Source organism: Aquarana catesbeiana, linkage group LG03 (assembly GCF_042186555.1).
Source record: "Aquarana catesbeiana isolate 2022-GZ linkage group LG03, ASM4218655v1, whole genome shotgun sequence".
Lineage (NCBI taxonomy): Eukaryota > Metazoa > Chordata > Amphibia > Anura > Ranidae > Aquarana > Aquarana catesbeiana.
In genome coordinates this window covers 524,741,534-524,760,547 of record NC_133326.1, presented here as the reverse complement: position 1 = coordinate 524,760,547, position 19,014 = coordinate 524,741,534, and the positions used below count along the sequence as shown (strand labels likewise).

The 19,014-nt window shown below is 44.0% G+C and overlaps 1 protein-coding gene across 8 annotated transcripts in view; it reads left to right on the top strand.

The window, feature by feature from the left end:
• The window catches only part of TSPAN9 (tetraspanin 9), a 556,918-nt gene that overhangs the window by 312,261 nt on the left and 225,643 nt on the right, over positions 1-19,014 (top strand). For 7 of the 8 annotated variants that reach the window (XM_073621234.1, XM_073621231.1, XM_073621235.1 and 4 more), the window contains one exon: positions 9,836-9,915. In XM_073621234.1, the coding sequence (XP_073477335.1) occupies positions 9,853-9,915 (63 nt within the window). In that variant the 5' untranslated portion in view covers positions 9,836-9,852. Of the gene's footprint in view, positions 1-9,051; positions 9,916-19,014 lie in introns of those variants that run through there. The other variant, XM_073621229.1, reaches the window with a different exon arrangement.

Sequence of the window (19,014 nt, the reverse complement as noted above, 5' to 3'; positions counted from 1 at the left end):
GTGACAGCTTAGACAACATCCATTCACAGATGTGCTAACAATAGTTACATAGCTGAGGTTGAAAAAAAGACACAAGTCCATCCTATGTGTGTGATTATATGTCAGTATTACATTGTATATCCCTGTATGTTGCGGTTGTTCAGGTGCTTATATAATAGTTTTTTGAAACTATCGATGCCTCCTGCTGAGACCACCACCTGTGGAAGGGAATTGCACATCCTTGCCAGTCTTACAGTAAAGAACCCTCTACGTAGTTTAAGGTTAAACCTCTTTTCTTCTAATTTTAAGTGGCCACGAGTCTTGTTAAACTCTCTTCTGCGAAAAAGTTTTATCCCTATTGTGGGGTCACCAGTACAGTATTTGTAAATTGAAATCATATCCCCTCTCAAGCGTCTCTTCTCCAGAGAGAATAAGTTCAATGCTTGTAGTCTTTCCTCATAACTAATATCCTCCAGACCCTTTATTGGCTTTGTTGCCCTTCTTTGTACTCGCTCCATTTCCAGTACATCAGGGGTACTGAATTAAAATTCACGGGGGTCCGGTCAGTAAAATTTTCTTCCAGCGGAGGTCCAAGTGTCATATTGGTGATGACTCGTCACGTCATGATTGTTTTCTATTATAGATCTCTGCACAAGTGTGAACAAGCCCTTACATCAGTGCACTCAGTACCCCCTTCACAGCACATCTCTCCCTTTTACATCACAGTCCCCCATCAGAGACCGACCCATCAGAGACCCACCAACCCATTACAGACCGTCCCATCACAGCGTGTCCCTTTAAAGACGCCCTCCATCACAGATCCCTCCCACCCCAATTACAGACCCATCCATCCCCATCACAGTTCCCCCAATCACAGATTCTCTCCAGCACAGACCCCCCTCCATCACAGATCCCCCTCGCCCTTTACAGACCCCACTCCATCACAGATCCCCCCCATTACAGACCCCACTCCATCACAGATCCCCCCATTACAGACCCCACTTCATCACAGATCCCCCCCATTACAGACCCCACTCCATCACAGATCCCCCCCATATCACAGATCCCCCTCCCCCTTTACAGACCCCACTCCATCACAGATCCCCCCCTTTACAGACCCCACTCCATCACAGATCCCCCCCATTACAGACCCCACTCCATCACAGATCCCCCCCATTACAGACCCCACTCCATCACAGATCCCCCCCATTACAGACCCCACTTCATTACAAATCCCCCCCATTACAGACCCCACTCCATCACAGATCCCCCTCCCCCTTTACAGACCCCACTCCATCACAGATCACCCCCATTACAGACCCCACTCCATCACAGATCCCCCCTTCATTACAAATCCCCCCATTACAGACCCCACTATCACAGACCCCACTCCATCATAGATCCCCCCATTACAGATAGCCCATTAAAGACCCCCCAGACCCCACTCCATCACAGTCCTCCCTCGATATTACAGAGTCAGACTGTCCCTTTCATCAACACAGCATTCCCCGCTCCTCCCCCTCCCCACACTGCCCTACCTTAGTCACATGAGCCAGGAAGCACGCATGGCAGATCCAGACAAAGGGCGGGACTTTTCAAGTTAAAGGCGGGTGATTGGTTGCTTGGGACCGCCCCACTGTCTAGCAATCAATCACCTGCTTTATAACTTGAAAAGTCCCGCCCTTTGTCCGGACCTGCAGCGCTTCCAGGCTTGTGTGAATAAGGTAGGGCAGTGTGTGGAGGGGGAGGAAGGGGGAGTGATGCGATGACGTAAAGGAGAGACCTGCCGCGCCTCCCATGTAAATCAAGGATGTGAGCGGCAGCGGCGGGCGGGCGAGTCGGCAGAGGGGAGAGAACACTCAGCCAACCATCTGGCGAGGCTGCGGGCCACATAGGGCTGCTACTGGGTCCGGATCCGGCCTGCGGTCCGCCATTTAGTGATGCCTGCAGTACTTCTTGAGGACTGGTGCCCAGAACTAGACAGCATACACTAGGTGCGGCCGGACCAGAGTCTTGTAGAGTGGGAGAATTATTGTTTTGTCTCTGGAGTTAATCCCCTTTTTTAATGCATGCCAATATTCTGTTTGCTTTGTTAGCAGCAGCTTGGCATTGCATGCCATTGCTGAGCCTATCATCTACTAGGACTCCCAGGTGCTTTTCTGTCCTAAGATTCCCCCAGAGGTTCTCCCCCCAGTGTATAGATTGCATTCATATTTTTGCCACCCAAATGCATTATTTTACATTTTTCTACATTAAACCTCATTTGCCATGTAGTTGCCCACCCCATTAATTTGTTCAGATCTTTTTGCAAGGTTCCCATATACTGCAGAGAAGTTATTGCCCTGCTTAGCTTAGTATTGTCCGCAAATACAGAAATTGAACTGTTTATCCCATCCTCCAGGTCATATATGAACAAATTAATTAGGATTGGTCCACTTGAATATGTTTATAAATGGCACTCCAGAACTTGATGGGAGAGATTTACTAAAACTAGTGCACACAGAATCTGATGCAGCTGTGCATAGTAACCAATCAGGTTATAACTTCAGCTTGTCCAGTTAACCCCCCTGGTGGTATTCCCGAGTCTGGCTCGGGGTGGATTTTCAATCCCCAAGCAGTAACCCTGAGCCAGACTCGGGATTGCATCGCAGGATCCATGTAGAGGTTACTTACCTTGTCCCCAGGATCCTGCGATGTCTCCCCGCTGTGATCTGTGAGCCGCCGTGTCTCGCTCGATTCACAGTTCCGAGCTCTGTTCCCTGCGAGCGTTGCGACGCACGGGGACGGAGTTCGGCGGCAAATTCAAAAAGTGAAACACATAGTATAGATACAGTATACTGTAATCTTACAGATTACAGTACTGTATAAAATAATTACACATCACCTTTGTCCCTAGTGGTCTGTCCAGTGTCCTGCATGCAGTTTTATATTATAAAAACTGTTCTTTCTGCCTGGTAACTGGAGATTGTCCATAGCAACCAAAACTGTCCCTTTACATCAAAAGTAGTTTTAGACCAGCTAGAAAACAGCGATAATAAATTAGAATCACTTGCACAATTGAGCGATAGTGATTTGTGGGGAGATCCGTCACCAAACACTAAAAGTAATGACAGCGACAATTCTGCAACTGAGCAAATTTCAGTGTTTTTGATTTGATTACATTATTGAATAATTGTTATTATTATTATAATATTATTTGGTATAATTATTTATAGTTATTTATTATATTATAATTTTTTATTTCATTTTTCAAACTTTATCATACCCGGGATGTCTACTAGACTCTTGTTTGGACAGATTTAAGTGAATTATTCCTAAGAATTACAGGCCTATAATATAAAACGCCAAATTTCTGTGCAAAACAATTGTACCGCTTTCAGCACCTAAAATCTGAAATAATCATACGGCCAAGGAGGTTAAAGTGATTGTAAAGTCTCATTTTTTTTTCTTCTATAAAAATAACAAACACATTATACAGTACTTACCTGTTTTGTGCAGTGTTTTTTCACAGAGCAGCCCAGATCCTCCTCTTCTCGGGTCCCTCGTCGGTGCTCCTTGCCCCTCCCTCCTGTTGAGTGCCCCCACAGCAAGCTGCTTTCTATGGGGGCACCCAAGCTGAGCCGCAGCTCTGTGTATCCATCCAGACACGGAGCTGGGGTTCCCCCTCTCTCTGCGTAATTGGCTAACTGACTTTGATTGACAGCAGCATGAGCCAATGACGCTGCTGCTGTGTCTCAGCCAATCAGAAGGGAGAGTCCCGGGTGGCCGAGGCACTCGTGAACATCGCTGGATCAAGATGGGCTCTGGTAAGTATTAGGGGGGCTGCTGCACACAGAAGTTTTGTTTTATCTTAATGCATAATGCATTAAGATAAAAACCCTTACACCTTTACAACCACTTTAAAGGGGTTGAAAATCCTCGTGTTTTTTCACCTATGCATTAAGGTATAAAAACACCTGGCAGTGACCGACCCCCAGACCCCCCATTTTACTTACCTGAGCCCTGGAATTTCCCACGACGGAGACACTCTCTTCCTCTGCCCAGGGTTCTCAACTCTTGATTGGATAGATTGATAGCAGAGCAGCCATTGGTTCCCGCTGCTGTCAATCAAATCCAATGACACGGCTCCGGGGGGGGGGGCGAGTCCAGCACTCTGCGTCTATGGATGTAAATGCTGGACTCAGGAGCGCACCCGTAAGGTAACCCCTGGGAGACCGCATTTCCTAGGGGCTTATACGATGCTGGGAGGAGCTACCAGCACCACCGGGGGTCCCCAGAAGAGGAAGATCGGGACCACTCTGTGCAAAACAAACTGCACAGTGGAGGTAAGTATGACATGTTTTTTATTTAAAAAAAAAAAAAAAACTCAAAGCTTTACAATCACTTTAAGCTTTGACAGTAATGGGGCGTACACACGGTCGGACTTTTCAGCTACAAAAGTCCAACGGACGCTGACGGACTAAAGCTGGCTGGTAATCCGATCGTGTGTGGGCTTCTCCGGACTTTCAACTGACTTTTTCAGCCTCAAATCCGACGGACTTTAGATTTGAAACATGCTTCAAATCTTTCCGACGGACTCGAGTCCGGTCGAAAAATCCGCTCGTCTGTATGCTAGTCCGACGGACAAAAACCCACGCTAGGGCAGCTATTGGCTACTGGCTATCAACTTCCTTATTTTAGTCCGGTGTACGTCATCACGTAAGAATTCGACGGACTTTTGTGTGATCGTGTGTAGGCAAGTCTGTTCGTTAGAAAGTCCGCCGCAAGTCCGTCGAAAGTCCGCCAAAAGTCCGTCGAAAGTCTGTCGGACAGGCTGTCGGACTTTTGTAGCTGAAAAGTCCGATCGTGTGTACGCCCCATAAAACCTAGAAGTTGATTAGTCACTATGCACAGCTGCATCAGATTCTGCGTGCAACAGTTTTCAAAAATACCCCCTGATAATACCTATGAGTAACATTGTCAGTAACTGGACATCAGTTCCAGTTTCTGTTTGCCCAAAAGCACCACAAACATTTCACTAGTTGTAGCTAATGTGTGTATTTGTGATTAATCCGTGAAAGACCACGGCAGTTACAAATGATGGATAGGATACAGCAACAGGAGTCCTGCTTGAGAAAAGGGTCAGGTTAGACCCCCAAAAATTGGCGGCATAGCACCTTTTTTTAAGCTTTTTGACATTTCTTCATTGCAGGGTGTATTGTCTACATAGATTGTTTGTACTTTACTATGATTGTAACTGCTTGTTATTTATATTTGTGTGATTGTAATCATTGCTTCATTGATGTATACTGAGGCTTAATTTATACTTGGAGTCGTGCGATTTTGGAGTGCAATTTTGATGCAACTTTGAATGGGTGTGACTTGGATGTGACTTGTTTGTTGGCCCTCTGCAAATTCGGACCAACTGTTGCAAGTAAAATGTTCAGGTACAACTTTCATGCAACTTGAAAAAAGTTGGACCAAAATAGTTCATGAACTACTTTGAAGTTGCTATGACTTTAAGTTGCACATATATGAATGGTTATCACTGGAAAACATGGCATACAACAAAAAGACATACTCAGCGCTACCCTTGTCTATGCACAATTTACCAAAGGGACAATTATCCCAAAGTACTTAGCTAAAATAGCATGATATATTCCCAGAGGTTAGGAATAATATGTTTTTAGTCAATGGCTAACATACAGGGCTCATTCGAAGCTGCCTTCTCAAGTGGGGCTGGGAACCCAAATGCTGAAACAGAAGGGAGGGAAGGAGAGGCAGCAGCAGCCTCTGGTGTAGCATGATTTATTGTTAAAATGTAAACACACTAATGAATACACTCACAATGAGTTCTTGGGTAAGAGGCAATGAGATGCAAGATGTGTTCTATCGGGAGTAATTCAGGGGAAGCTGAAGCCGACAATCCAGGGGACTGCTGGAGCAGCAAAGTTGGAGCTCAGATGTTCCTGTCAGAGGACACCACAGAGAGAGCTGTCAAGCTCTATGAACCATCTGTCAGCCCAAGCAGCAGTGTAGCTAATAGGGACGCGTTTCGGAGGCAAGCCTCTGAGGCTGATGAAGAAGGCGTGGCTTGCCTCTGAAACGCGTCCACATTGGCCACACTGCGGCTTGGGCTGATAGGTTGTTCATAGGGCTTGATTGTTCTCTCTGTGGAACATCTGAGCTCCAACTTTGCTGCTCCAGCGGTCCCCTGGATTGTGGGTTTCAGCTTCCCTGTACTACTCCCGATAGAACACATCTTCCATCTTATTAACTCATTGTGAGTGGATTTATTAGTGTGTTTATATTTTTATATTAGTGTGTTATACTTTGGTGTTCTCTGACAGGAACATCCGAGCTCTGGCTTTTCTGCTCTAGTGGTCCCCTATGTTGTCGGCTTCGGCTTCCCCTGGACTGTGGGACTGCCACCTGGATTGACATCTTTGGCTTCCCCTGAACTACTGCAGAGAGAATACACCTTGCATCTCATTGCCTGTTACCCAAGAACTCATTGTGAGTGTATTCATTCGTGTGTTTATCAGTGGCGGCTGGTGCTTCATTATTTTAGGTGAGGGGGTGGCAAGACAAACCACCCACCCCCCCCCAGTCAGCCGATCGCTAAAACCCCCCACCCTCTTTGTTTGGTCTCTCGCCCAGCAAACCCCCCCCTCGTTCGCCGTCCGCCCACCAGCCCCACACTTACCCCATCCAAGTCGTGGGCACCTTCTGCTGCTTCTCCCTGCGTCTCCTCCTTGGTGGTTTTCCCCCTGCTTCTGCTCCCGGCCGGCCAATATGAGCAATTCTCCTCTCGGCCAATCAGGTCTTAAGACCCGCATCCTGATTGGCCAGGAGGAGAAGCAGGAAGACAATAGCGAATATTAATTTGCTATTTCGCACAATTGGGTGAGCCTCAGGCTCTAATCATGTGCTTCAAAAAAAAAAAACCACCATTAAAATCCATGGGTCCAGTGCCCTGCATGTAGATTAAGGGCCAGGCGCATGTATTAGGGGGGTGGCGCCCCTAATGGAGCAGCCGCCACTGGTGTTTATATTTTAACAATAAATCGTGCTACACCAGTGGCTGCCTGGCGCCTCTCCTTCCCTCCCTTCTTCTGTTTACGACTTGTCATGCGACTTTGATGTCCAAATCGCATTATAAGTCACACAGGTGTGAATGGGATATGATACTTCCATTAATCCTGTTTTGCACGTTTTGATACTATAACTTAAACTTATAAAAAAAAAAAATTGCTCCATACATTCATTCTATGAGTGTGCCAATCATTACTATTGATATTTGGACAAAATTCTCTCCCTGTCTCCCAGTTGTGCTCTTGTGTTGTCACCCTGTTACACACTTTCCTTGTGGAGACTACAAGCTGTTGAGCTGATGCACATTGTTCCACTGTTGTCATCATCAGAAAATCGCAGGGGTGCATATAGACAGGAAATTGCTGCAGAAGATCAGCAGCACCGAGATGCCATCAAGGATGGAAAAAAAGTCAAAGCAGTATTTTTTCATTTTAAAAAAATTGCAGTTGTTTATGATACACAGTGGCTTAGCAAACTAAATGACATTTGGTTAGGGTTCACATTAGCTTTAAATTTGCTCTCTAGGCAAAGATAAAATACACAATTAATGCAGCTCTGTATTTCTGTGAACATCATTACATGTATTTTTTAAATGCAAGCATTGTGAGTACCTGAATTTGACTTGTATCGACATCATGCAATTCCTGTACAGCAGAGCTCAGACTGGGGGAGGGAGAAATATAAGAAGGAGCCAGTCGGCTGTGCTGCATTGCTCATATCCTAGCTAGGCATGTGCTGATAGGAGGAGAGAGCAGAGCGACAGAAAGATGAACTTGCCCATAACTAAGCTCCAGGGGGCAGAGTGAAATGCGTTGGGGGCGTGGCTTGGTCAGCGTCCAGGTTGAGGTTGCCACTCTATTCACTGCAGCAGGACACCATAGATGTGCGACTTCAAGGGGTTACCCTTCCTTTCTTAAACCTTTGCAGGAGCCAGAATGGGCTCCATCCCCTGTCAGCACTCTAGCAGCAGCTGCGGATGCACTGTCCACGTACCCCCTCCCTATTGAGCCTGACTTTTCCCAAGTCACAGAAAGATGAGCTTGTCAGTCTGCTGCTTCTCCTTTCTAGTCCGGTCACAGGTTCCGGGAGGGACAAGACCCATAAATACTACAGAATTACAGTGGAAAAAAATCAGGTCTGGACTGTGTAGCAGAGCTGTGTAAATATCAGGACTGGATTGACAGAAATGTGATTCCTTTGGTAAAACAGCTACTTTATTTGAATTTATTCTGTGTGTTTAGCGGTTTGCCTGAAAATTAGCTTCAAATTATTTTGTCATTTTAACCGTAACTTGTGCTTCGTGTTTTCAACCAGTGTAGTATTTCCTGCGCCTGCAGTCTCAGCTGAGAATAATGATTTCTAATTTGCCAGCAGGCGCAAAGAGATACCAACACAAAGCAAGCGCAGACTAGCGCGGCAGAAAACACAAAACAATCGCTTTGCGCACATTTCCTAAACCACTTACAAAAAACGCTTGCAATTGCGCCGGGGAAAAAAAAAAAATGCACGCGTCGGAATGAATTTGCACGCTTTCAAAAGACGCTTGCATCCCTTTGGCTTCAATTTCCTTTCTTCCGACAATTCACCCAAAATGACTTCATGCTTCTGTAATGGTGAATTCCGCAGATCAAGGTGCAGACTGAAGTGTCTCCCGTCTCTATCTCAATGAATGCAAATTCTCTCCCCGCATAAAGTTACAGAGAGAGAGAGAGAGCCCACAGTTCAAATGTCTCTGTAATGCCAGCTGATAAATATTAATTCCCGGCTTCTTTCATCTATATATTATTTTGAAGGGATTTCATTTAGTCCCTTTGCTTTATTTTTTCAGAGCAGCCCCTGACATTTAAGGGATTCTCTTTTGTGCACTTGTATAGTCAAAGTTAAATGAATAAGCCTTTTAAAGATATTATGTCATGTAGGTTGAGCCTGTAAGACAGTTCGGTCTCCATTGGCTAATTGGGAGGCAGGAGGGGAGGGTTTGACGGAGTAAGCTGTATTACTTGAGAGCTGGCTCAGGGATTTTCTGTGGGTTTGCCCACTAGTGCAGCAGCTGCTGATGGTGCTCTCTAACACAGCTCGGCAGCCAAACACAGACCCAACAGCAGATAGAACTGAAAGCGGAGACTGGGGAGGACTGACAAGCTCCAACTGAGAATTTTTCAGCCTTGCAAAGTCTCCTGGGTGATGCAAAAAAAAAAGCTTTTTTCTGCCCGAGACCACCCCAACGTAGCATCATTTAAAGGGTCTTGATTTTATTGAAACATTTTCTTTTTAAATTTATTGCAAGTCTGGAACGCAAAATCACATTCATAATTTTTTTTATTCCAAAAAAAAAAAAATAAAGCTTGATGAATGGTGGCTTTATCTGAAGTTGGGTTGTTTTCTCTCTCACCCCCTCACCCCCTGCCTCGGGGGGACTCTTCGAGGGTGTCCGGTTTGTGAATAGGGATCTGACTACTAGCTGCTCTTCCACATTGTGCCGGATTTAATGCTGAGACATGCTAAACAATAGCCAGGGAAAGGGACAGGTGAAGGACTATGGAAAAATCCAGCAGTGAGGACTCTTCCATACATCGAAGTCCGTCCGTGGACAGTAGGGATTCGGCAAAACCGTCTACCTCAAGTAGGGAGTTTGGTCGAGGATTCACAGCTGGGGCTTTTTTTGGCAATTCGGGATCTCGTACGCAGAGTCATACTGGCGTGAAAAGGGACAAGTACAGCGCTCCTAAAGGTGGCAAATATGTTGTGTTTTACCTGGATCTATCGTTTGTTTTTCTTCTAGAATTCAAAAAGTGCAACATGGCTCGGGGCTGCCTCTGTTGTTTGAAATACATGATGTTCCTCTTTAACTTGATATTTTGGGTAAGTGGAACTTTCTTCTTATATATAAAGTTGTGTTTGTATCTGAATTGCCCTATTGGCTTATATGAACCCTTATAGGTTGCTCCACAGCATAAGGCAGCACATCTGCAGCAGCTGTAGGGTTAAACTCTTTATTTTAGCATCAGGAACTACAGTGAGTTCATAATAAGAAATAATTGGTTTGAAGTTTGCATGATTTTTATTTATTTTTTGTTATCAAATACTTTTTTTTACATTTTTCTTACACCTATACAAACAAAGCATTGTTTATTTGACTAAGAACGATATACAGTTTGTCAAAATCTCTTTAAATAAGATTATAGTAAGTATGTCTCCAGATGCCTTGTATGCTCAACCTAGGTTTTCTGTACCCATGTATGCATGCTGCTTAAAATGCCTTCACATTTTCCTCTTGCACCAAACTTTCAAATCATAAAAGGTACAGCCACAGCAGTTGCATGCCCAACACATACAATAACAGGTATGGTCAGCTTTTCCATTGCGGTCCATCAATACCTGAACGGTAGCTGCAGGAGTCCTTCTTGCCCCCCCCCCCCCCTGTGGGCCAACTATCTTCAGATTATAAGGAGATCACACAACAGCTTAGTGATTCATTGCTTTTTTTTTTCTTGATCTGAAAAATCCCAGCATGCAAGATTCATCGCTAAGATGCTGACTTGCATCCGCTCAGTCATTGGGAAAAGATACTTAAACATGCAGCATTTTTTGGAGACAATCCTTCTCTGTGACGGCTACACAGTCATGAATTTATGAGTAACAAGGCATGAGTAGCAGCCAGGTGACCCTAACCCAGGGTATAAAATAGGCAAAACTAGTATTTCCTTATCTTTAAATACTGTAGTAGAGCATCCATGCTAAACCAGGGTTCCTCCAGAGGTTGTTAGGGCTTTCTTGAGCTGAGGCTGATTGACCTCCCATCTGATGGTGCCTGCATATTTCCTGCAACACCACTTGGCAAAGCCGGCAGCACCACACCAATAATCTTTTTAGCTGTCTGTAAGGTTGGCATTCTGACCACTATTGTAAGACGTAGCATTCTTCCCATTGACCACCAGTGTAAGGGTCATTTTTCCCACTGACCTCCAATAAATTGGTTTAAGCAGGGGTTCCTCAAGACCAGAAAATTATTTTAAGGGTTCCTCTGGTGGAAAAAGGTTGAGAAAGGCTGCTGCAGAATGTGATAACTGTCAATCAAATGTGAAACTTTTAATAAATATGCAATGAAAAAAAGATATTTCTATTAAACTGCTTTTTAAAATGTTTAAATCCAACTTTTTTAGGTGCCAATAGGTCACAGCATACAGATATCGACATTTAGCTCAAATTGCCAAGTCTGTGCTTTTAAGTTATCTTAAGGATACTGACCAAAGTGACCCTAGACTGTATAGGTCTATGCAGGATAATTAATTATGGATTTGGAGTAGTAGCCATCCTTCAAGCCGCTGCCAGCTGTTTCATTTGAAATAACTTTGGAGTATCGGGGTCGGGGGGGGGGGGTTTACAAAAAAAAAAAAAAAGGAAGCAATGCACCAAAGACTTGGGCTTTTTGTGAGCTACAAAGACAACATAGAGCACCATCGTAATGGTGACCACTTGATTGGCGACAGCAAGGGTTAAGGAAATGCTTCTAGCCTTGGCACGGTCCCATTTTACTGAGATAGTCAAGCTCAGCACATGGCTCTGATCTGATCTGGCTTGCGGATGAAGAAGCCTGCTTAAAGAGCAGGTCCGCTTTGTGACATCATAGGTAGAGACCTCTCTTGCCTGACTGACTGCGGAGTGACACATATGTGGCAATGAAGGAGTTAAAACTGACCACTTTAACTCCCCCCCCCCCCCCCCCCCCCCCCCAGGAATAGAAGGCAGGTCTCCTATTTAAAACAGGCTCAGTGCAGCATGCTCCCAGCTCGCCGTAATCAGAAAAAGATAGATGTGCTTATGCCGCATTATTAGTTAGTGAAAAGCCCCTATGTGGCACTTTATACCATCGATTAAGCTCGCTCTTTCTGCCGCGCACCCTCTGCGCAACCCGTAATATATTCTGTCATAGCAGCAGCCTGCGATTTCATTGCAGGAAACAGAAGAGGAATGGCAAGTCCATGTTATAGCCCCCATATTCTAAGCTCACTTCATTACAGCAATGGATTACTGCTTGCCCAATTTATTTACAAAGTCTCTGTAAATTGAATCTGTTGTGTTTTTTTAATGTTTTTTTTTTTTTTCCCTAAGTTTATATGTGAAATTATTCAGTTGAATGTAAAAAATGTTTTAAAGGTCTTGTTAGTATATGTAATTTGTAGTTATTTATGTACATGAGGGCATGGGAATTTGCTAGTACTGGCTCTGCTTAGTAGTGCTACATAATGGTTGTGCTTTAGTCTTCCTTTGTCATTGTAAGCCTGAGTCTGCTCAGGCTGACAAAGAACATTTTTTTAAGTCAGCAGCTACAATTACAGTAGTTGCTGGCCTTTAAAAATCAGGTACTTACCTACGCCTGAAGGCCAGCATTGTCTTCCCACTGCCGTTTCTTTTTACCATTGCGGGTCCCCAGTGCCACCATCTTGAACATGGGAGCCGGCTGTGGCTTCCTGAGGGGACCACAGCTTGCTACCCACCTTTCATGGACAAGCTCTTGCAATGCTCTGTGAATGGTCCTGCTGCCTCCTGGAGCATGGGACAAGTGGCGGCAGGGAAGTGTCATGATTGCGGGTACTGGTAAAAAATCGGTGCCCCCGCCACCCCCCCCCCCCCCCAAGCAACTGACTCAGTTACAAACTGTTGCGGGAGAGTGAACCAGCGATACTTCACTTTTTGAGTGAAGTTCTGCTTTAAGCTGTCAAAAAATTTGTATTTTTTGTCCACCTAGTCCTCAGATTTATGCAATTCTGTAACTAAAAACTTTGTAACCGGTCCAATATAAGTTAAAATAGAAGTTCAGCCTAAAACTAAAATTGCTAAATCTACTTGCAGCCACAATCTAAGACTAGCCTATCTAGCCCTGTAAAGCAAAAATCGCTATACATACCTTTTTTGAAGCCGCTCCGGTCCGGTCCCGCGCTGAGCTGTCAACGGCGGCTTCTATATGGAGGCAGGTGCAGAATAAGCAGCCGACAACGGAAGTCCCATAGTAAGTCTATGGGTGATGTCACTTCCCAGGCATTCCACAGCCTTTGTCGGCTGTTTCCTGCATAGAGCTTCCACCACTGGGGACGGGACTGGAACGGCTTCAGAAAAGGTATGTATAGCGATTTCTTCTTTTCAAGGCTAGATATGTTAGTCTTAGATTGTGGCTGCAAGTAGATGTAGAGATTTTAATTTTTGCTGAACTTCCACTTTAACCACTTGCCATCTGGGCCAATTATGACATTTTTTCACATACATGTTGAAAATCAGCATTTTTTTGCTAGAAAATTACTTAGAACCCCAAACATTATATATTTTCTGAAAACAGAGGCACTGAAGAAGAAAATGGTGGTTGCTGCATTTTTTATGTCTATGATCTTTGCACAAATGTTCAGGAAAATATACGCTTAATGCATGTTAGTACTGGCACACAAACAGACAATTTTTAGTAAAATATAAAAGACGATGTTGTGCCGAGTAAAAAGATACCAAACATGTCAAGATTTAAAATGTTGTACACCTGGGAAATGGCAACAAACTACGGTACCTAAAATTGTCCACAGGCAATGCTTTAAAAACCTTTACAGGTTACCAGTTTAGAGTTAAGTGTGAGCTCTGGAACTAGATTTATTGCTTTCATTCTGGCACTCATGGTGATATCTCATATGAGGTGAAATCACTGTTTACAAACGCAAAGAGGACCTACATACGCATTTGCAAGTGAGCACTGGGGGTTGGGGGTGCTTTAAACATTTTTATTTATTTAGTTTATTTCAATTTCTTTTTTTTATTACACTTTTTTTTTTTTCATTCAGCTTTAATGCTATTACAAGGAAAGCACTACATCCCTTGTGATAGCTTGGAGAAGTAATATATACTCTTCATTGAGAGATCTGGGGTCTATTAGACAGCTGATCCCTTCTCTGCCCGCCAAGGCAGCCGATCATACGGAGATCAGTTTGATCGGTTGCCTCCCTCGCCGATACTGGTCACGGAAACACAGTACCAAAACTAGAAGTGACAAAATCCTTGTCACTTCCGGCTTTATTTTTCACAGAGGAGAAAGAGAAACGGATGTTCCTGTATCTCCTCTGTGGGCAACCGACCCGACCGCTAGCAACTGCCCTGGGCTCGCCGGTGGAACAGGTTTAGAGCCGCTCAGATCACTTTTACAAGAAAGCCGATCGCCGCCCATGACTCCGGTGTAACTCATTATTGTCCAGAACATTTACACATACACTGGGCATGAAGCGGTTAATCAAGTAAAAGATCAGAAGGCAAAGTCAATGCGTTTTGGGGACTTACAACTCTGTCTTCATCAGGGTTAAGAGACAAGAAAACATGGGACAGTATAAATAGGTAGATCTAAAGAGATCAAATGCAAGACAATATACATAGACAGGTATATAGATTTGTATTGAGATATACATTTATCTGGTTTTATTTCTGATGAAGGGGGTGTTGTGAACCCACAAAACACATTGGTTTTGCCTTCCAGTCTTTTACCAGGATTAATAAACTTAAAACCCTTCATGCTCTTTTTGGACTACTCTGGGGATCTATAGGGATTGGTGGTATAGGGAGTGCTGCCTCTTAGATCTGGTGATCATACTTGAATATACTTACCCTTGGGTTCAGTGCTCCACCAACTCTTTTGTGAAACCAGCCTGTGACTGAACAGTGATTGGAGAAGCAACAGACAGATAATCTCATCACTCTGCTCCATCTTCCTATCAGCATGCTCCTTGTTAGCACATGTTAGCACTGGCTGGCTCCTTGTGCTGCCCCTTTCTTTTAGAGGCTGATATTAGAACAAGTTCTTGTACTTTAATAATTAATAATGTATTAATAAATACAGAGATGAATTATATGTGTCTTTTATATCTGCCTGTGGATCAGCTTTAAATATAATATGTCATTAAAGCTACTCTGTTGCCAGAAAAAGACACCCTGCTAAAGAAGAGTTATAAAACGTACTAGTCCAGTGGGAAAAGGCTTGGATCTTCACTCTGCTGCCAAGCCATGCCACCTGATGAATCCCTCAACATCGGACATACTAGGAGTGTCCAGTGCCTGGCCCCCTGCTAAATGCTGTGGTTCCACTCACTGGCTGCTAAGCCACAACTGTGTCCCTATAGAGCTGTAATGACGTAGTGGCCGTCATGTGGAACTACAACGCACAGTGGGGGGCCAGGCATTGGACACTTCTGAAGGTGTGTTGGATGCTGAAGATTCTTCAACCATCATAGCTCTGCAAGAGAACAAAGATGGAAGTCACAGTTAAGTACTATAACTCTTTTCTTACAACAGAGTTGGTTTAAAGAGTTGGTCTATAAAAGACTTAACCTAATGCAGTTCTGTAACCAGAAATCCATTGTTAAATGATTTTGAAATGCAAGCAGTTTAGGAACCTGGTATCAGCCTCTTGTAGTCCCTATACCTGTATAGCAGGGCTTGTGTCTTAAGGGAAGAAGCAGCTCAAAGAGTCAATGTATTTACGTTCTGACAAGAAGCATGTTGATAGGGAAAAAAAGCAGAGTGACAGAAAGATGAGCTCATTAGTTGTGCTGCTTCGCCTTTCACTGTCCAGTCACAGGCTGGGTTGGGTCCAGGACAACCTGGACTCTGAGGAAGTGGGTCAAATGTTGCTGGCCGTCACACTGAGGACATGTAGTGGCAGAATAAAAGTACTGTGAGGGAAATCTCTGGTTTGAAGGTGAGTTCAGCATGTCCCATAACAACCATAATTCAGCATGTACCATAACAACCAATGATGCTATGTGGCCTGGCTACCTGCATCCTAGCAAACATTTATGCTGTGCAGCCCAGCCACCAATGTCCTAGCATCTAGTGATACTGTGCAGCCCAGCCACCGGCATCCTAGCAACCAATGGCACTGTAATGCTCGGCTGCCAGCACACGAGCAACCAGTGACTCTGTCTGGCTTAGCCTCCCTACCAGTACCCTAGTAATCAGTGAAGCTGTTCGGTCCAGCCACCAGTATCCTGGCATCTAGTGATACTGTGCAGGCCAGCCGCCAGCATCCTAGCAACCAGTGGCACTGTATTGTTCGACTGTCAGTACCAAAGCAATCAGTGACTCGGTATGGTTTGGCCACCCCACCAGCACCATAGCAATCGGTGAAGTTGTTTGGTCCAGCCACCAGTGTCCTATCAACCAGTGACTCGTCTCTGTGTGTTTTGGCCACCCCACCAGCACCATAGCAATCGGTGAAGTTGTTTGGTCCAGCCACCAGTGTCCTATCAACCAGTGACTCGTCTCTGTGTGTTTTGGCCACCCCACCAGCACCCTAGCAATCAGTGAAGTTGTTCGGTCCAGCCACCAGTGTCCTAGCAACCAGTGATGGGGAGGAAAAAGCAGCAACAATGGCTGCCTCAGGCATCAACTGCTCCTGGCACAAACCTGCTCATAAGTCTTTTCACATTCTGAAAATGTTATTTGCATATCTGTATCTGAAAACACAGAACACCAGTGCATATTTTAAAAGTAGTGCAAGCACTACTTTTTTCGCAGGCTGGTGCATTTTGTAGCCCATTGAAATAAATGGACTGTCAAAACGCATAACACGGGAACGCGCAGGAGTGCATGCCGAGTTCCCCTCTTGTACGATTCGGTGTGAACCAGCCCTGAAGCATTTGGTCCTTTAATTTGATATCACATTGTATGATTATTTACTTTCACATGGTGAACTTGAAAAGTTCCTATTTGCAGTACATGTTCCAGGTTCCCCCGTGTGCTGCGGATTCTCAGTACATCTGTTCGCTGTTAGCATTGTTTATCATGATCACAGGTTCTCTTTACACTATGCAGTTATTTTTGTATATGCAAGGTTTGGGTTTATTACTAGTGTGTTTGTGATTGCAATGTGCCATCTGCTCTTGCTTCTTACTGAGATTAAAGATGTCTGAGCTGAGAGCTAGCATGCTTATAGCTTTTAATTATGACGCTGGGATTTTGAGCTACAGCATAACAAAGAAAGCATACTTGTGTCATGTACACACAGATTATATGGAGGGATGAGTCTGTATGTGGGATAACCTTTGATGGAAATGAGTTAGTATATCCAAAGGTCAAGTGATTTTAAGAATTCTACATTTCATTTAGAACCAGAATGAATCTAGCATTAATGATAGCACACTTCTTGCTTGATTTCGGAGCTGATAGATAGCCCATATAATTACAGCACAAGCAAAGAAAACAATATTAAAGGGTGACTCTATTATGGGGAAGATCCATCACATTTTACTTGTGCTCTGTGGACCAGTTGGGCAAATCTTGCTTACTTTCTGTCCCAGGAACAATGTTCTCACCAGAACAACAACTAGGACCTGGCAGATGTTTTAGCCATTTCTTACTCTATTAAAAAAGTGCTGTGTGTTTCCTCTTTGTCTGATGTCATAGGGGCGACTGCTGCTAGTGACAAATCGGCAACAGTAGGATCGCCAAAAAGTGTGGCTCTCTGTCGCTATAGAATCACTTCCCCTGTAGCCATAAGCAACAAAATGTCACTCCATTGCTGGCCGAATCACAGTCCCAAGCGATAGGAGCGACATTTCACTATCTCAGCTAGCAAGGGAGAGATTCAAGAGAAGACTCCCTCAAAAAAAAAAAAAAAAAAAAAGTTTGGCTGAAGTTTTACTATAAAGTAAAAGTAGCTTCTAAAGCCAAGGTACTTGGACACTTGAAGATGCTCCCACATTCTACTATTATCCAAAGAGGAAAACGTAGGGGCTTGTACAGGTGCCCATTTAGCATGTGATGACAGGCATGGTACAGGAGATGGTCAGAGACTGCAGATATCGTACAGGAGATAGTCAGAGAACACGGGCGTGGTACTGGAGATGGTCAGAGACTATGGACATAATACAAAAGAGGGTTAGAGACTTCAGACATGGTACAGGAGGTGGTCAGAGACTGCAGACATGGTACAAAAGATTATCAGAGACTGTAGACATGATATAAGAAATGGATAGAGACTGCAGACATGGTACAAAAGATGGTCGTAGACTGCAGATATGGTACAAGAGATGCTCAGAGACAGCAGATATGCTATAGGAGTTGTTGGAGACTGAGGACATGCTACAGGACACAGTCACTGATTGGAGACATGTTACATGAAACTGCTAAAAATCACTGCTATAACAAGACAATAGGGAAACACAAACCACTATCTGCAGGGGGCCCGAGGGCAACACAAAATGTGCCAAAGGGCCCCAGGTTAGGCACCAGTGTACTAATATCTGCTTTTGGTTCAAATGCCCTGTGATTTATGTACCCTATTATACTTTTGTATGTTTTTTGATGCAAACACCTTTTCTAAACATTAGGACTATTAGCATATTAGGAATTCTGCAGGATCAAACCTGTGGAACCCGAACCTCATCCCCCACCTTTAAGAGTATTACATGCTAATAGAAAACTAGTTAGGTTTGTAGATCATGATACAAGGTAAACATTTTGTATAACCCTTTCATGGCAAAGCATATTTCTGACATTTGTTGCTTACAAGTTAAAATCCATATTTTTTGCTTGAAAGTTACTTAGAACCCCTCAACATTATATATATTTTTTGGCAGAGAATCTAGAGAATAAAATGGTGATTGTTGCAATATTTTATGTCACACTGTATTTGCGCAGTGGTCTTTCAAACACAATTTTTTAGGAAAAAAGGCACTTTCATGAATTAAAAAAATACTAAACAGTAAAGTCAGCCCAATCTTTTGTATAATGTGAAAGATGAGATTATGCCGAGTAAATAGATACCTAACATGTCATGCTTTGAAATGGCGCACACTCGTTGAATGGTGACAAACTACGGTACCTGAAAATCTCCATAGGCGGTGTTTTAAAAAAACAAATGGTTACCAGGTTAGAGTTACAGAGAAGGTCTAGTGCTAGAATTATTGCTCTTATTTATTTTAATTTTTTTACATT